General features: G+C 48.0%; 1 protein-coding gene across 1 annotated transcript in view; it reads right to left on the reverse strand.

Annotated features, from left to right (window-relative positions):
- Positions 1 to 595: 595 nt before the first annotated feature.
- The window catches only part of LOC109141645 (uncharacterized), a 21,143-nt gene continuing 9,292 nt past the window's right edge, over positions 596 to 12,446 (reverse strand). The window contains exons 6-9 of the mRNA XM_027282527.1: positions 8,610 to 8,783; positions 5,597 to 5,770; positions 2,151 to 2,197; positions 596 to 1,915 (exon numbers count right to left, since the gene is read on the reverse strand). Of these exons, the coding sequence (XP_027138328.1) occupies positions 1,359 to 1,915; positions 2,151 to 2,197; positions 5,597 to 5,770; positions 8,610 to 8,783 (952 nt within the window). The 3' untranslated portion in view covers positions 596 to 1,358. The remainder of the gene's footprint in view (positions 1,916 to 2,150; positions 2,198 to 5,596; positions 5,771 to 8,609; positions 8,784 to 12,446) is intronic.

Genomic DNA, 12,446 nt, shown 5'->3' on the forward strand with positions numbered 1-12,446 from the left:
TGAGACAGCGGTGGATACAGGACAGAATGAGGACTGAGGATGAATCAGTATATAAAGCATGCTGTGGGAAAACTGACAAACAGAACTGAAGGCAAACATCTGGAGGAGCTTTACTGAGGTTTGGAAGAAAAAGTTGGTAATGATTGTCACAAAGTGTCCAAGCAGAAAATCCACGCAGGAGCTTTAAAACACTGAGACTCGTTTATAAAACTCACATTAACACAGATCATCGACAGCGGCGCTCTGACATCACAGAGCTGCCCTGTGACATCACAGAGCCGCTGTGACATCACAGAGCCGCCCTGTGACATCACAGAGCCGCCCTGTGACATCACAGAGCCGCCCTGTGACATCACAGAGCCGCTGTGACATCACAGAGCCGCTGTGACATCACAGAGCCGCTGTGACATCACCTGGAAGAAATAAGGCTGTCCCTGAGAAAGAGGCAGCAGATGTTTTTCCAAAACCTGAAAATATGGTTCAGCATTAACAGAGCGTGTGCAGGTTACCCATCATGCCGTGTGCAGGTTACCCATCATGCCGTGTGCAGGTTACCCATCATGCCGTGTGTGTCCTCACCCAGAAAGACAAAAACTTTTTAAAGTTGATTTTTATTTTCCCAAAAACACAAAAAGAGAATTCCACATAAAAAATGAAAAGATTGATTTGGTTGTGTTCAGCACCTCGATGTGACCATACTATGGATCAATGAAGTCATTATGACTCTTTACATTTTTAGTCACGACACTCTTTATTTTTTATGATCTAATGAGTAAAAATAAAGACAAAGATGAAAAGTCTTTGAATAATAACAACATGCTTTGAATTTGGAGTGAGTCATGATAAATAAAGGAAAGCATAAAACAGTTGGAATGATTCAATGTTTCTCCATAAACAGCTGAATGGAAACTCTCTTTCACCATGTTCACCATAAGAATGGAATAAGGAGATATAAAAAACATCTCTATGAAAAATATGAAAAATACAAAGGATCAATGAGTAAACGTAAAGAAATGAAAATACAAACATGACCTTGTGTCTTGGTCTGATCATATTTTGTGGGTTCATTACTGACGGAGGAATCCTCCTTTCTTTTCTTTGGTTTTTGGTCTTTTTCTCGTCGTTTTCTGAAGAAACATCTCGACACAAATGATCAACAATAACTGCAGAAATCCTCTCAACAGCAGAAAATGTCAAACTAAAATCTGAACGTTCGTCCTGAAACACTCAATGAAAACATTTCTAAATATTTCAATCAAACCACGAATGTGCAGAACATTCACCAACAAATGTTTTCACAGACTTCAGTTAGTTTGTGTTTGTCAGAAGTTTCTCTACACAGGAGGAGACTCTTTGTCTTACAGAGGACACAGAGACACTGAGGAACCAGGTGACCAGACCCTGAACCCAGGATAAAGAGGTTCAGTGAATGTGGTGTTGAAGGTGTGGAGGTGGATCAGTGTGTCAGAGCAGACTCTGTAGAAGGACAGAGAGCCAGCAGGACAGTCCACATACACTGCTACTCTGTGAGAGACCGAGGAGGAGGAGGAGATGGAGGAGGAGGAGGAGGAGAGTAATGTTTTTCTGTTATTGTGCCAGACAGAGTAACCATCTTCATCAGAACACTTCAGACTCCAGGACTGATCAATAAATCCAAACCTACAGTCATCACTCTTTCCTTTCCTTTTGATTCCTCTGTAACTCACTGATACATAAGCTCTTCCTCTCCACTCGACCTCCCAGTAACAGGGACCAGTCAGACCATCTCCACACAGCAGCTGAGGACAGTAATCAAACCTCTCTGGATGATCAGGATACGGCTGCTTTTCTCTCACATGTGTCACCTTCCTGTTGTTGTCCGACAGTTTGAGGTTTGTGTTCACTGTGTTTGTGTCCACTGTGAGTTCACAGGCATCTGATGGAGAGAACAAGACAGAATACAGCAGCAGTTTATCATCTAACACACCTGATGGGTTTATTTGTTGCTTTATTAACAGACTGACTGTTAATTAGATCCAAACTTCACAATGACTCGTCTTTTTGGATCTTCTTTCAAACTGAGAGTTGAATGCAGATACACAAGCTTTTGATTTAAACTCCTTTAACATGTGCTGCCTTGTTTTCATGAATCAAAGTGAACAAACACTTACACTTCCTCAGACCAGGTTTCAGCCTCTGCTCTCCACCATGATCCACCCTGGAGGAAGAAACAAAGAATGAACCTTCAGAAGCTTCTTCATCAATGATCTTCAGAAAGATTCACTCACATCCACCATCAAGACAAATCATCTGCATGGAGAAAACACATTCATACACACACTCAATTCAACTTTACATCAAACATTCAGAAGACAAAAAGGAAACATCCAACAAATCAGATCAGATCGACTTTATTGATCCTCAGTGAGGAAATTCACTCGTTACAGCGGCTCACGATCTACAAGATGGATGATAAAATACTGAGAAATCAAGAAAGAAATGTCCTGCTGGTAGAGTGGACTCCCCACGGACCAAAGGATCAGTCCTTCATGCAGTGACCCGGTTCTGAGTCCGGCCTGTGGTCCACACACGTTTCCTTTGCTGGGCGTCGTTTCCCCTCTGTCTCCATGCTTTCCTGTCTGTCTTTCCTCTTCTTAAAAAGCCCACTCTAGACCCAGAGGTCTTAGCCAACTACAGACCGATATCAAACCTTCCCTTTCTGTCTAAGATACTTGAGAAAGCTGTAGCTAATCAGCTGTGTGACTTTCTCCATAACAATAGTCTATTTGAGGATTTCCAGTCAGGATTTAGAGTGCATCATAGCACAGAGACCGCATTAGTCAAAGTTACAAATGACCTCCTAATGGCATCAGACAAAGGACTCATCTCTGTACTTGTCCTGTTAGATCTTAGTGCTGCATTTGACACCATTGACCATCAAATTCTTTTACAGAGACTGGAACATCAAATTGGCATCAAAGGAACCGCCCTAAGCTGGTTTAAATCGTATTTCTTAGATCGATCTCAGTTTGTTCACGTCAATGATGAATCCTCCATGCAGACCAAAGTTTGTCATGGAGTCCCACAAGGTTCTGTACTAGGACCACTTCTATTCAGTTTATATATGCTTCCTTTACGGAACATTATTAGGAATCACAGGCACGCTGGGGAAAGAAGGGGCTGGAAACACAAACTCCAATGACACATTGCTGCTGACAAAGTGCTTGGAACACAACCTGGTCATCACCAACACTCAACACTTTCAAAACATCATGGATGCACCCTAAACTGGCACCTCATCAACTACGTCATGCTTAATACCAGAGCAAAGACCAGTGCTGATGACTGCTGGACTGACCACCGCCTCATTCACTCCATCATGTCTATCCACCTGATGCCGAAAAGAAGGATGCAGAAAAGACAGAGCCGACCAAAGCTCAACATCAAGCGGCTGGGTGACTCCACCTACCAAGAACAGCTCCAGGCAGCTCTCAGTACAGACCTGCCCAAGCAGTGTCCATATGATGCTGAAAAACACTGGGGCAGGCTTTCTTCTACCATCATGAACTGCAGCAAATCCAAGTGGTCTGATCCAAGAGCGGTATACAGCCCCAGCTACAGTTGCCTAACCCCACTTCGCTCTAAAGACGGACTCAAGCTGCTGAAAGATAAGGAAGCAATAACAAAAAGGTGGAAAGAGCACTACGAGGATCTTCTGAACAGAAACACCACTCCTGAGATGGACGCCCTCGAACAACTTCCTCAACAACCCATAATTGAGAACATGGGGGAACCACCCAGCCTGGAAGAGGTGCAGGATGCTATTAAGAAGATGAAGTACAACAAGGCTGCCGGTCCTGACGGTATTCCAGCAGACGTCCCTAAGGAAGGCGGTCCTGATCTCCATAGACACATCCATGCCCTGCTTCTCAAAATATGGCAACAAGAGAAAATCCTTGCACAACTTAGGAATGCCCTGGTTGTCTCCATCTTTAAGAAGGGAGACAAGGTTTAGGGCTAGACAAACATATTGAGTCAAGAGACAAAGCAGGAAAGTTGCTTTCCAGTTATATAAAGCAGAGGAAGTTGGCTTCCACTATTCCTGCTGTTCGGTTGCCAGCTGGGGACCTGCTTACTGCGACTGTAGATATTAATCAGGCCTTTAAAGAATTTTATAGTAACCTGTATAGTTCAACATCTACCTCTCATAAGTTTATAGAACCACTAGGACTCCCAAAACTGACAGACGAACAGAGGGATTTTCTAGACCTTGATATAACTATTGAGGAGATTCAAGGGGTAATTAAGGCTTTACCTTCAAGTAAAGCACCTGGGCCCGGCGGCTTCACTGTGGAATTCTTTAAGAGCTTTGCCACAGAGTTAGCTTCACCTTTACTAGAGGTGTATAAGGAAGCGCTGGAGGGGACAGGCCCTTATTAGTCCAATTCCTAAGAAAGGTAAAGATCTGGATGAATGCAGCAGAATCGAGACTGACTCATATTCAAACCTGATTGAATGTGAAAGTGTCTCTAGTTCTCCTTGATCAAGCTTCAATAAATATCACAGCCAGCGCCGGTCCTGGCCACATTTGCGCCCTGGGCAACCCCCCCCCCCCCCGAGGCGAACATTTTCTCGTGCGCCCCTGGATGCGCCGTGCGCCCCTGGAAGCGTGCGCCCCCATCGGTCTGTCCGACGCCGCCCTCTGCCTTGTCAACACCCCGCTCCCGGGGCGCCCGCTCCGCTAACTTAATGAGCGGTCTCGAAAATTATCGAGGTTTTTTGCTTTTTCGGGCGTTCGTGCGCCCCCCACGGAGAATGCGCCCTGGGCGGCCGCCCACATTGCCCATAGCCAGGACCGGCCCTGATCACAGCATAAGACATCAGAGGCTCCTGGATGCTTTCTTCACTCTTGAACTCACCATTGATAATTGATTTTAGCAATTCTGATGTTGTAAAGTGCAAAGTGGCATGATCGGGCAACTGAGGCAACATGATTGGAAAAGGTTAGTTGGTCGTCAATCATAACCCCTAAGTTTCTCACCAAGACACAAGGAGTCAATGTTGCTGATGTCGTGGTGTATAGTAGGTTTGTCTGGGAGGAGCAGCAGTTCAGTGGCAACTTGTTTGTGCAGTCACAACTGAGACAGTGCGGTGAGAGGTGTGTGCAGCTCCAAATAGGTCAGTACTATAAAACTAAGTTAAGCACAACACACAGTACGCTTTAATCCTGCTGTTTGGTTGAAACATTCAGAGTTAGTAAATCATCATTGGTGGAGTCTTTCCTGAAGGACTGCAGTACACTGAGATGTTTTGATCATGTGACAAACCACGTCTGACAATCTTAGTTCAAATGTCCAAAAATGAACTTTTTGTATTCTGCTTTATAAACACTTGACTGCATTTGTCAGAAAGAATGTATGTCATATCCATCAATAAATGATCAACACCAGATCCTGGTCTGGTATCAGTTAGGAGGTCAGTCTCAGGGACTCTCAGCACATCAGTTACTGTCTTCACTGTTATCAGCAGTGCTGCTGGTTCAGACTGTGAACCAACAGTCCTCAGCCTGTCAGTGTGACAGAGAAACAGTGTGTGAGCTCTTGTTGTCTCTTCATACCTGAGAGTGTCCAGTCTCCAGCGTGGATTCTCCAGACCAGCAGACAGCAGCTTCACTCCTGACTCTCCTGGATGATTGTAGCTCAGGTCCAGCTCTCTCAGATGGGAGGGGTTGGATTTTAGAGCTGAGGCCAGAGAAGTACAACCTTCCTCTGCTACCAGACAGCCTGACAGCCTGGAGACACACACACACACACACACACACACACGGATTAAAAAGAACTCAATGTTAAATGTTCTCATCAGTCCTTTGCTTTGAAATTCATTCTGACTAAAGTAAATCACACCAGAACCTGTGATCAACAAAGTATTCTGGCTCTGCATTCATACATTTTCGAAGGAACTGAATGTTGCCTTCATAGACATAATAGATGGCTAACTGTTGACGTTTCATTAACATGAACAGATAACGGTAACACTGACATGGGTAAAGACATTCTCTTTGATTATTTCAGGGCGTGTAGTATTTGTGGTGTTATCTGTAGGAGTTTACAGTTTGACCACCAGCACGAGTTCAGCAGAATCGAGACTGACTCATATTCAAACCTGATTGAATGTGAAAGTGTCTCTAGTTCTCCTTGATCAAGCTTCAATAAATATCACAGCATAAGACATCAGAGGCTCCTGGATGCTTTCTTCACTCTTGAACTCACCATTGATAATTGATTTTGAAGTGGCATGATCGGGCAACTGAGGCAACATGATTGGAGAAGGTTAGTTGGTCGTCAATCATAACCCCTAAGTTTCTCACCACCCTGGTGGGGGCAAGACACAAGAAGTCAATGTTGCTGATGTTGTGGTGTATAGTAGGTTTGTCTGGGAGGAGCAGCAATTCAGTGGCAACTTGTTTGTGCAGTCACAACTGAGACAGTGCGGTGAGAGGTGTGTGCAGCTCCAAATAGGTCAGTACTATCGAGATCTGCAAACAGAAAGCTGGCATAATAGAATGAAGAGGATTTGTGCTGGCTGTTCTCTTCACCTTGTAACCATGGACACACCGTTGTGAGTTCTTTTTGGTTTGATGCTGTTTTTGTAGTTTCCAAAGCTTGTAACTATTCCATCTTAGTGTTTGATTTCCATAGGTATATATTTCCTTTGTTTCAGATCATGTCTGCTCCTGCTACTTCTAAACAACCCTGACTCCTTTTGCTATATTTGTGCTAGTTTCACCATTCCAAGTCAGAGGGCAAACATCAGTGCATTTGTCAAACAAGCATATTTTGCATATTTTAAAGTAAAACTCTGTGATCAAGACAACAAGCCATGAGCCCCTCACAAAGTGTGTCGAGAGTTTACGGATGTGGACCAAAGGAACACTTGAAAAGTTGGCATTTGGTATCCCTATGGTTTGGCGAGAGCAAAAAGATCATTGCACAGACTGTTACTTTTGTTTAGTGAAAATCAAATCAAATCAGATTTTATTTGTACAGCCCAAAGTCACAAAGTCCATTTTCCTCTGAGGCTTTACAATCTGTACAGGGAGTGACACCCTCTGTCCTTAGACCCTCGGTTCCAGTGAGGAAAAACTTGCCCACAAAAAACCTTTAACAGGGAAAAAAGGTGGAAGAAACCTCAGGAAGAGCCACAGAGGAGGGATCCCTCTCCCAGGACGGACAGACGTGCAATAGATGTCAGTGTACAGAACAAATCAACACAAACATATTGTACAAGCACATATCTGTTAGGTACAGTATTTTTTCATATTTTAAGGAAACAGGGATCCTATAGTTCAAAAACTTGACGTGATAGAGTAAAAACTGAGATCAGTTTTGGATTCCGCACCCAAAAAATTGTTAAAAACAGCTGTCAGGCTGAACTCAACAAAAATTGTTTCCCCAGTGTAATTGGACCCAAGGAGGTGGTGTAGATAGCAAATAGCAGGGGCCCCAGCACTGAGCCCTGTGGTACCCCTGTGGTGAGCCAGAGATGCCCATGTTAGAGAGAGTAGAGAGGAGGATGCGATGGTTAACTGTGTCAAAGGCAGCTGATCAGTCAACAGAATGAGGACAGAGGACTGTGCTGCTGCTCTGGCTTCTTTTAAGGCTTCTGTCACAGACAACAGAGCAGTTTGTTTGAGTGACCACTCTTGAAACCAGAATGGTTCAGATCAACAAGATTGTTCAGGGAGAGGATAAAAATGGAAGTGAGACAGGATGATAGTTCCGACCTGAGCAGGTCAGAGGGTTTCTTGAGTAGAGCGTTACTCGAGCTGCTTTGAATGCAGTGGGAAAAGTGCCTGAGGTCAGTGACACCTTTAACACATGTGTGATAGCTGCCATGATGGTTGGCTGATGGATCGAAGAAGGTTTGTTGGTATAGGGTCCAAAGAGCAGTAGAGGACGGCTACATGTCACAGAGCTGGGCAGAACGGGCTGCGGATGGCTGCAACTGCCTGTAAGAAGAGCAAAGGTATCAGCAGCAGGCGGTAGGAGGAGGAGGGGGAGGGGGGAGGAGGAAAGGTGGAGAAAGGCCGGGCAGTGACACGGGGGGCGGCGTTGAAAAAGCAGCTGTGGGCAGCAGTGACGCGGCTGAGAAAAGAGGATAAAGTTGAGTGACCATTCTTTGGAGCAGCTCTGAGCGGGGGGCGCAGTGACGGAGGGTATCATCCAACCGTGGGTGAGATTGGTTGGGTCGAGCAGGCCTCGTAGAGCAGAGGAAAGTGGCATCATTAACCTTCAGAGAGGAGAATGTGCTGAGTGGAGGTAGACAGAGGAAACATAGAGGAGAAGTAGGTGGAGATGAGTAGGAAAGGTTGGTGGTTGTGGTGGAACGTAACCATCGATGGAGGAGCAGAGGGTTGCTCTGAAGGAGTGACATTGAACTGATAAAATAGTGATCTATTTGTGGAATTCTGTGGAATCTTTTAATTTGAAAGGGCAGATGTTTGATCATCAATGACACAGCAGAAGCATGCAATATACATGTCAGTCAATACCTTTGCATAAAAATGTTTGTTTCAACAACAGGGAAATACAGTGTTACACAATACATCACAGCATGACGTGTGATCTGACCTGAGAGTCTCTAGTGTACAGCGTCGACTCTTCAGTCCAGCAGAGAGCAGCTTCCCTCCTGAATCCTGCAGGTCGTTGTTACTCAGGTCCAGATCTCTCAGACGTGAGGACTGGGAGCTGAGAACTGATGAGAACTCCTGACAGCATTTCTCTGTGAGCCTGGTTTGATTTAACCTGATTAAAAACACAATGAAACACTTTAACCTTTATGTTTTACTTTAACATGCCAGATACGTTCAGTATCAGTTCAGTTTATTTATCAAGTGAATGTGGAATCTTTGATTTGAAAGGGCAGATGTTTGACATCAATAACACGCAGAAGCCAAATGAATAAATGCAGTCAAGTAGACTTTGCCAGTAAAAATGTTTGTTTCAACAACAGGGAAATACAGTGTTACACAAATACATCACAGTGTGATCTGACCTGAGAGTCTCCAGTGTACAGTGTGGACTCTCCAGTCCAGCAGAGAGCAGCTTCACTCCTGAATCCTGCAGGTCGTTGTTACTCAGGTCCAGCTCTGTCAGACGTGAAGACTGGGAGCTGAGAACTGAGGACAGAGCTTCACAGCTTCTCTCGGACAGATACAGCCACTCAGCCTGTAGAGATGGTGATAAAGACAACATTGTTGCTGTTTCATCATGGTCTCAAGTGAAGAGTTTTTTTTGGATGATGCATGTTTTTATTGAATATTACTGGAATCTAACAATAATTCATCAACATATCACAAAAATTTATAGAAATTAATTTTAGTCTTAAATGAACTACACTGCATTTCTTTGTTTGTGTGTGTGGCTACGTTAATCTGTGGAGGTAGAATCAAACTAAAGAAACAATTTGAAAGATTGTTCAATTTATCCACTAAACAATCAGCTGACTAGATCTCATCAGTTGAAGACATTCATTAGTTGAGAACAATCCTACATATGATACAGTTTATTATTGGTGTCTGTACACTTACAGAGCTTTGTTGGAAGCTTTGACCACTGGCGACATCCTCAGAAGAACCTCCTCGAAGCAGAGTATTTCTTCAGGTCAAACAGGTCCAAGGAAAAAGGAAAGAAGAGAAGAATAAAAAAAGAAAAGAAGAAAGAAAGAAGGGAGGAGGAAAAAAAAAAAAAAAAGAAAAAAAGGAAAAGAAAAAGAAAGAAAAAAAAAAGAAAAAAGAAAGAAAAGGGAAAAGGAAGAGGGAGAAGGGAAGAGGAAAAAAAAAAAGAAGAGAGGAAGAAAAGAAGAAAAGAAAAAAAAGAAAAAAGAAGAAAGAAAGAAAAAAAAAGAAGAAAAAAAGGGAAAGAGAAAAGAAAAACGAAAACAACGAAAGAAGGCAGGGATAGAAGAGAATGGTGAAAGAGAGGAATAAGAAATAAAGAACAGACAAATCAAAAGAAAAAAAAGGAAATATAGAGGAAAGAACGGCAAAGACGCGTATCAGGCCCCACACAGACTTGAGCCAACCAGGCCCCCAAACGACACACGATCATACATCCGTGAAAAGCTCTGCATATACCAGAAGCAGCCAACCCCGAAATCACCTGGCTGCCCTATTCACCAAACAGCGCACCTCAACAAGTCCTACACCACTACGCACTCCTTCTCGGACCACGCCTCTACCCACAGTCTCCGGCCCCACCCCTTACCCCCACCCTCAAGTCAACACGATAATGCGCCTGGCAGAAAAAACGTAGCGAAGAATCTCGATCCAACTGACCTAAGAGAATCTGTGCACCCCGCTCCTACAACGCTCCATAGACAGCGCAACGCACAGACACAGCCGCTGTCCCGTCCGAGCGCAAACGCGATAAACTCCCCCTCCCCACCCCACAGCCTCACCCCATTACGCGTCCTCGCCCCTACACTCCCCCCTGGGCTCCACTCCCCCTCACGGCGCCTGCATAGGGCTCCCCTCCATAAACCCCCCCTCCCCTGACGGCCCACCCTATTCCTCCGCCCCTCTCACCTCCCCTAGGCACCTGACACCCTCCCGGGAGTACCCATACAGCTACATGCGACCACCCCACCCTCCCTTCAGCCGCACTGCCTTCCGCACCAACTCATCCCCTTCTCGCCCTCTCCCTTCCACTCCCCCTGCACGCCCAGTCTGTTATCTCGACAATCTGCCCCTCTAGCGCCGCCCACCCGGATTGCGCGTCATCGATCAACACGCTCACGCTCAATCCCGCCCTACCAATGCTTCCCTTTCCCCACGCCCCGCTTCCACCCCCTACAATCCCGCACCCAACGCGCCCCTGTAACCTGGAAATAGCACATTAGTCCCCATCCCCCCACCCCTCCGCCTCTCCCCATCGCTGCCCATGCCACCTCCTCCACCCCCTCCCCCCCCCTCCACTGAGCCCCCCCCCTTCCGCCCTCCCCGCTCCCCCTCCCAATCGCCCATTCCCTTCGTGCTCACCCCATCACCCCTCCCACCCCCCCCCGCACCGCACCCAACATCCTCCCATCCCTTCATCCTTCTCCCCTATCCCCCACCCGTCTCCACCCCAACCCCTCCCGGCTCCCACTCGCTCTCTCCGCTAGCTGTTCACACTGTCCCACCGCCTTTCATACCATCGACCTTTCGCCCACACTCCCCCCACCCCCGCCCCTCCGTGTTCCCCTCACCCCCCCCCCTCACCCTCCTCTACTCTCCGACTTTGCCTACCCGTTCCTCCCCCATTCAGACCCTTTCCACACCCTTGCCTCCCCCCCCACACCCCCCCTGCTCTGTGTTAGCTCCCCCCGTCCACTCTTTCCTCCCTCGCTCTCACCGCCCCTCCGCCCGCCTTCCCCTCCCCCCTACCCGTCGCCCCCCTTCCCCTCTACCTCCTCTCGGTCTTCTCCCGCCCCTCCGCTCCTGCCCCGATCCACTCCGCCTTCGGCCTTCCTTCCCCGCCCACTCCTCCTTCCCCCACCCCCCGCCCCTCTGCCAAGGGCCGTGTGCTCTTCGCATCCACGGGCCCCAGTGCTCCCCCCACCCCCCGCACCCATGCCCTGCTTTTCTCGTCCACCCCCTTCCTACTCCCTCTCAGCCCCCTCCTCCCCATCCTGCCACCCCCTTCTGCTCTCCGCCCCCCCCACCGCCCCTTGCTTCCTCTCTTACACCGCACCCCACCCCCCCGCTTACTCTCCCCCCTCTCCTGCCCCCGTTCCGCTACCCGCTATTCACCTACCCTCCCTATCACCTCTCCCTCCCGCCCTTCCCTCCCCCCCCCTACCCCTGCCCCCCTCCACCTTCACCACACCTCTCCTACCTCTCCCCTCCCCTCTCCATTCGCCCCTTCCGCTCCTCCAGCGCCATCCGACCCTCCCCCTCACCTCCCCCCGACCCCGTACCCCCGCTCTCCTCCCCGCCCGCTGGACTACGCCACCCCCCTGTTCGCCCTGCTAGACACCTTTCAGCGCCCGGGTCCCCTTCACGTCGCCACCTACCCCCCCGCCTCCGCACCTGCTCCCTTGCCTACCCGCCCTCCCCTGTACCCTCCGATTTGCGTCTGGCGTGTCCTTCCTTCTCCCTTCCCCTCCCCTCCCCGCCCACCCCTCCCGCCCTCGCTATCAATTCGCCTCCTTTCACCCTCTTGCCGCCTCACTTCGCTGTCGCTCCCTCCATCCTACCTCTCTCGACCCTCTGGTCCCCCACTTCCTCCCCGCCCATCCCGCCGCACCTCCCACCCTTCCGCCCCCATCCTTCGTCTTCTCGCCCACTTGCCAACATCCCCCGCTCCTTGCTCTACACCTCCACTTTCTCTTCCACGTATCCCGTCCCGTCCCCCCCCCTTCCGTTCCCTTCCCTGATCTCCCTTTCCTTCCCCCGCCCCGGCCCCCTCCGCTTGTACCACCCCCGC

This window comes from Larimichthys crocea, chromosome X (genome assembly GCF_000972845.2).
Source record: "Larimichthys crocea isolate SSNF chromosome X, L_crocea_2.0, whole genome shotgun sequence".
In the NCBI taxonomy this organism is placed as follows: Eukaryota; Metazoa; Chordata; class Actinopteri; family Sciaenidae; genus Larimichthys; species Larimichthys crocea.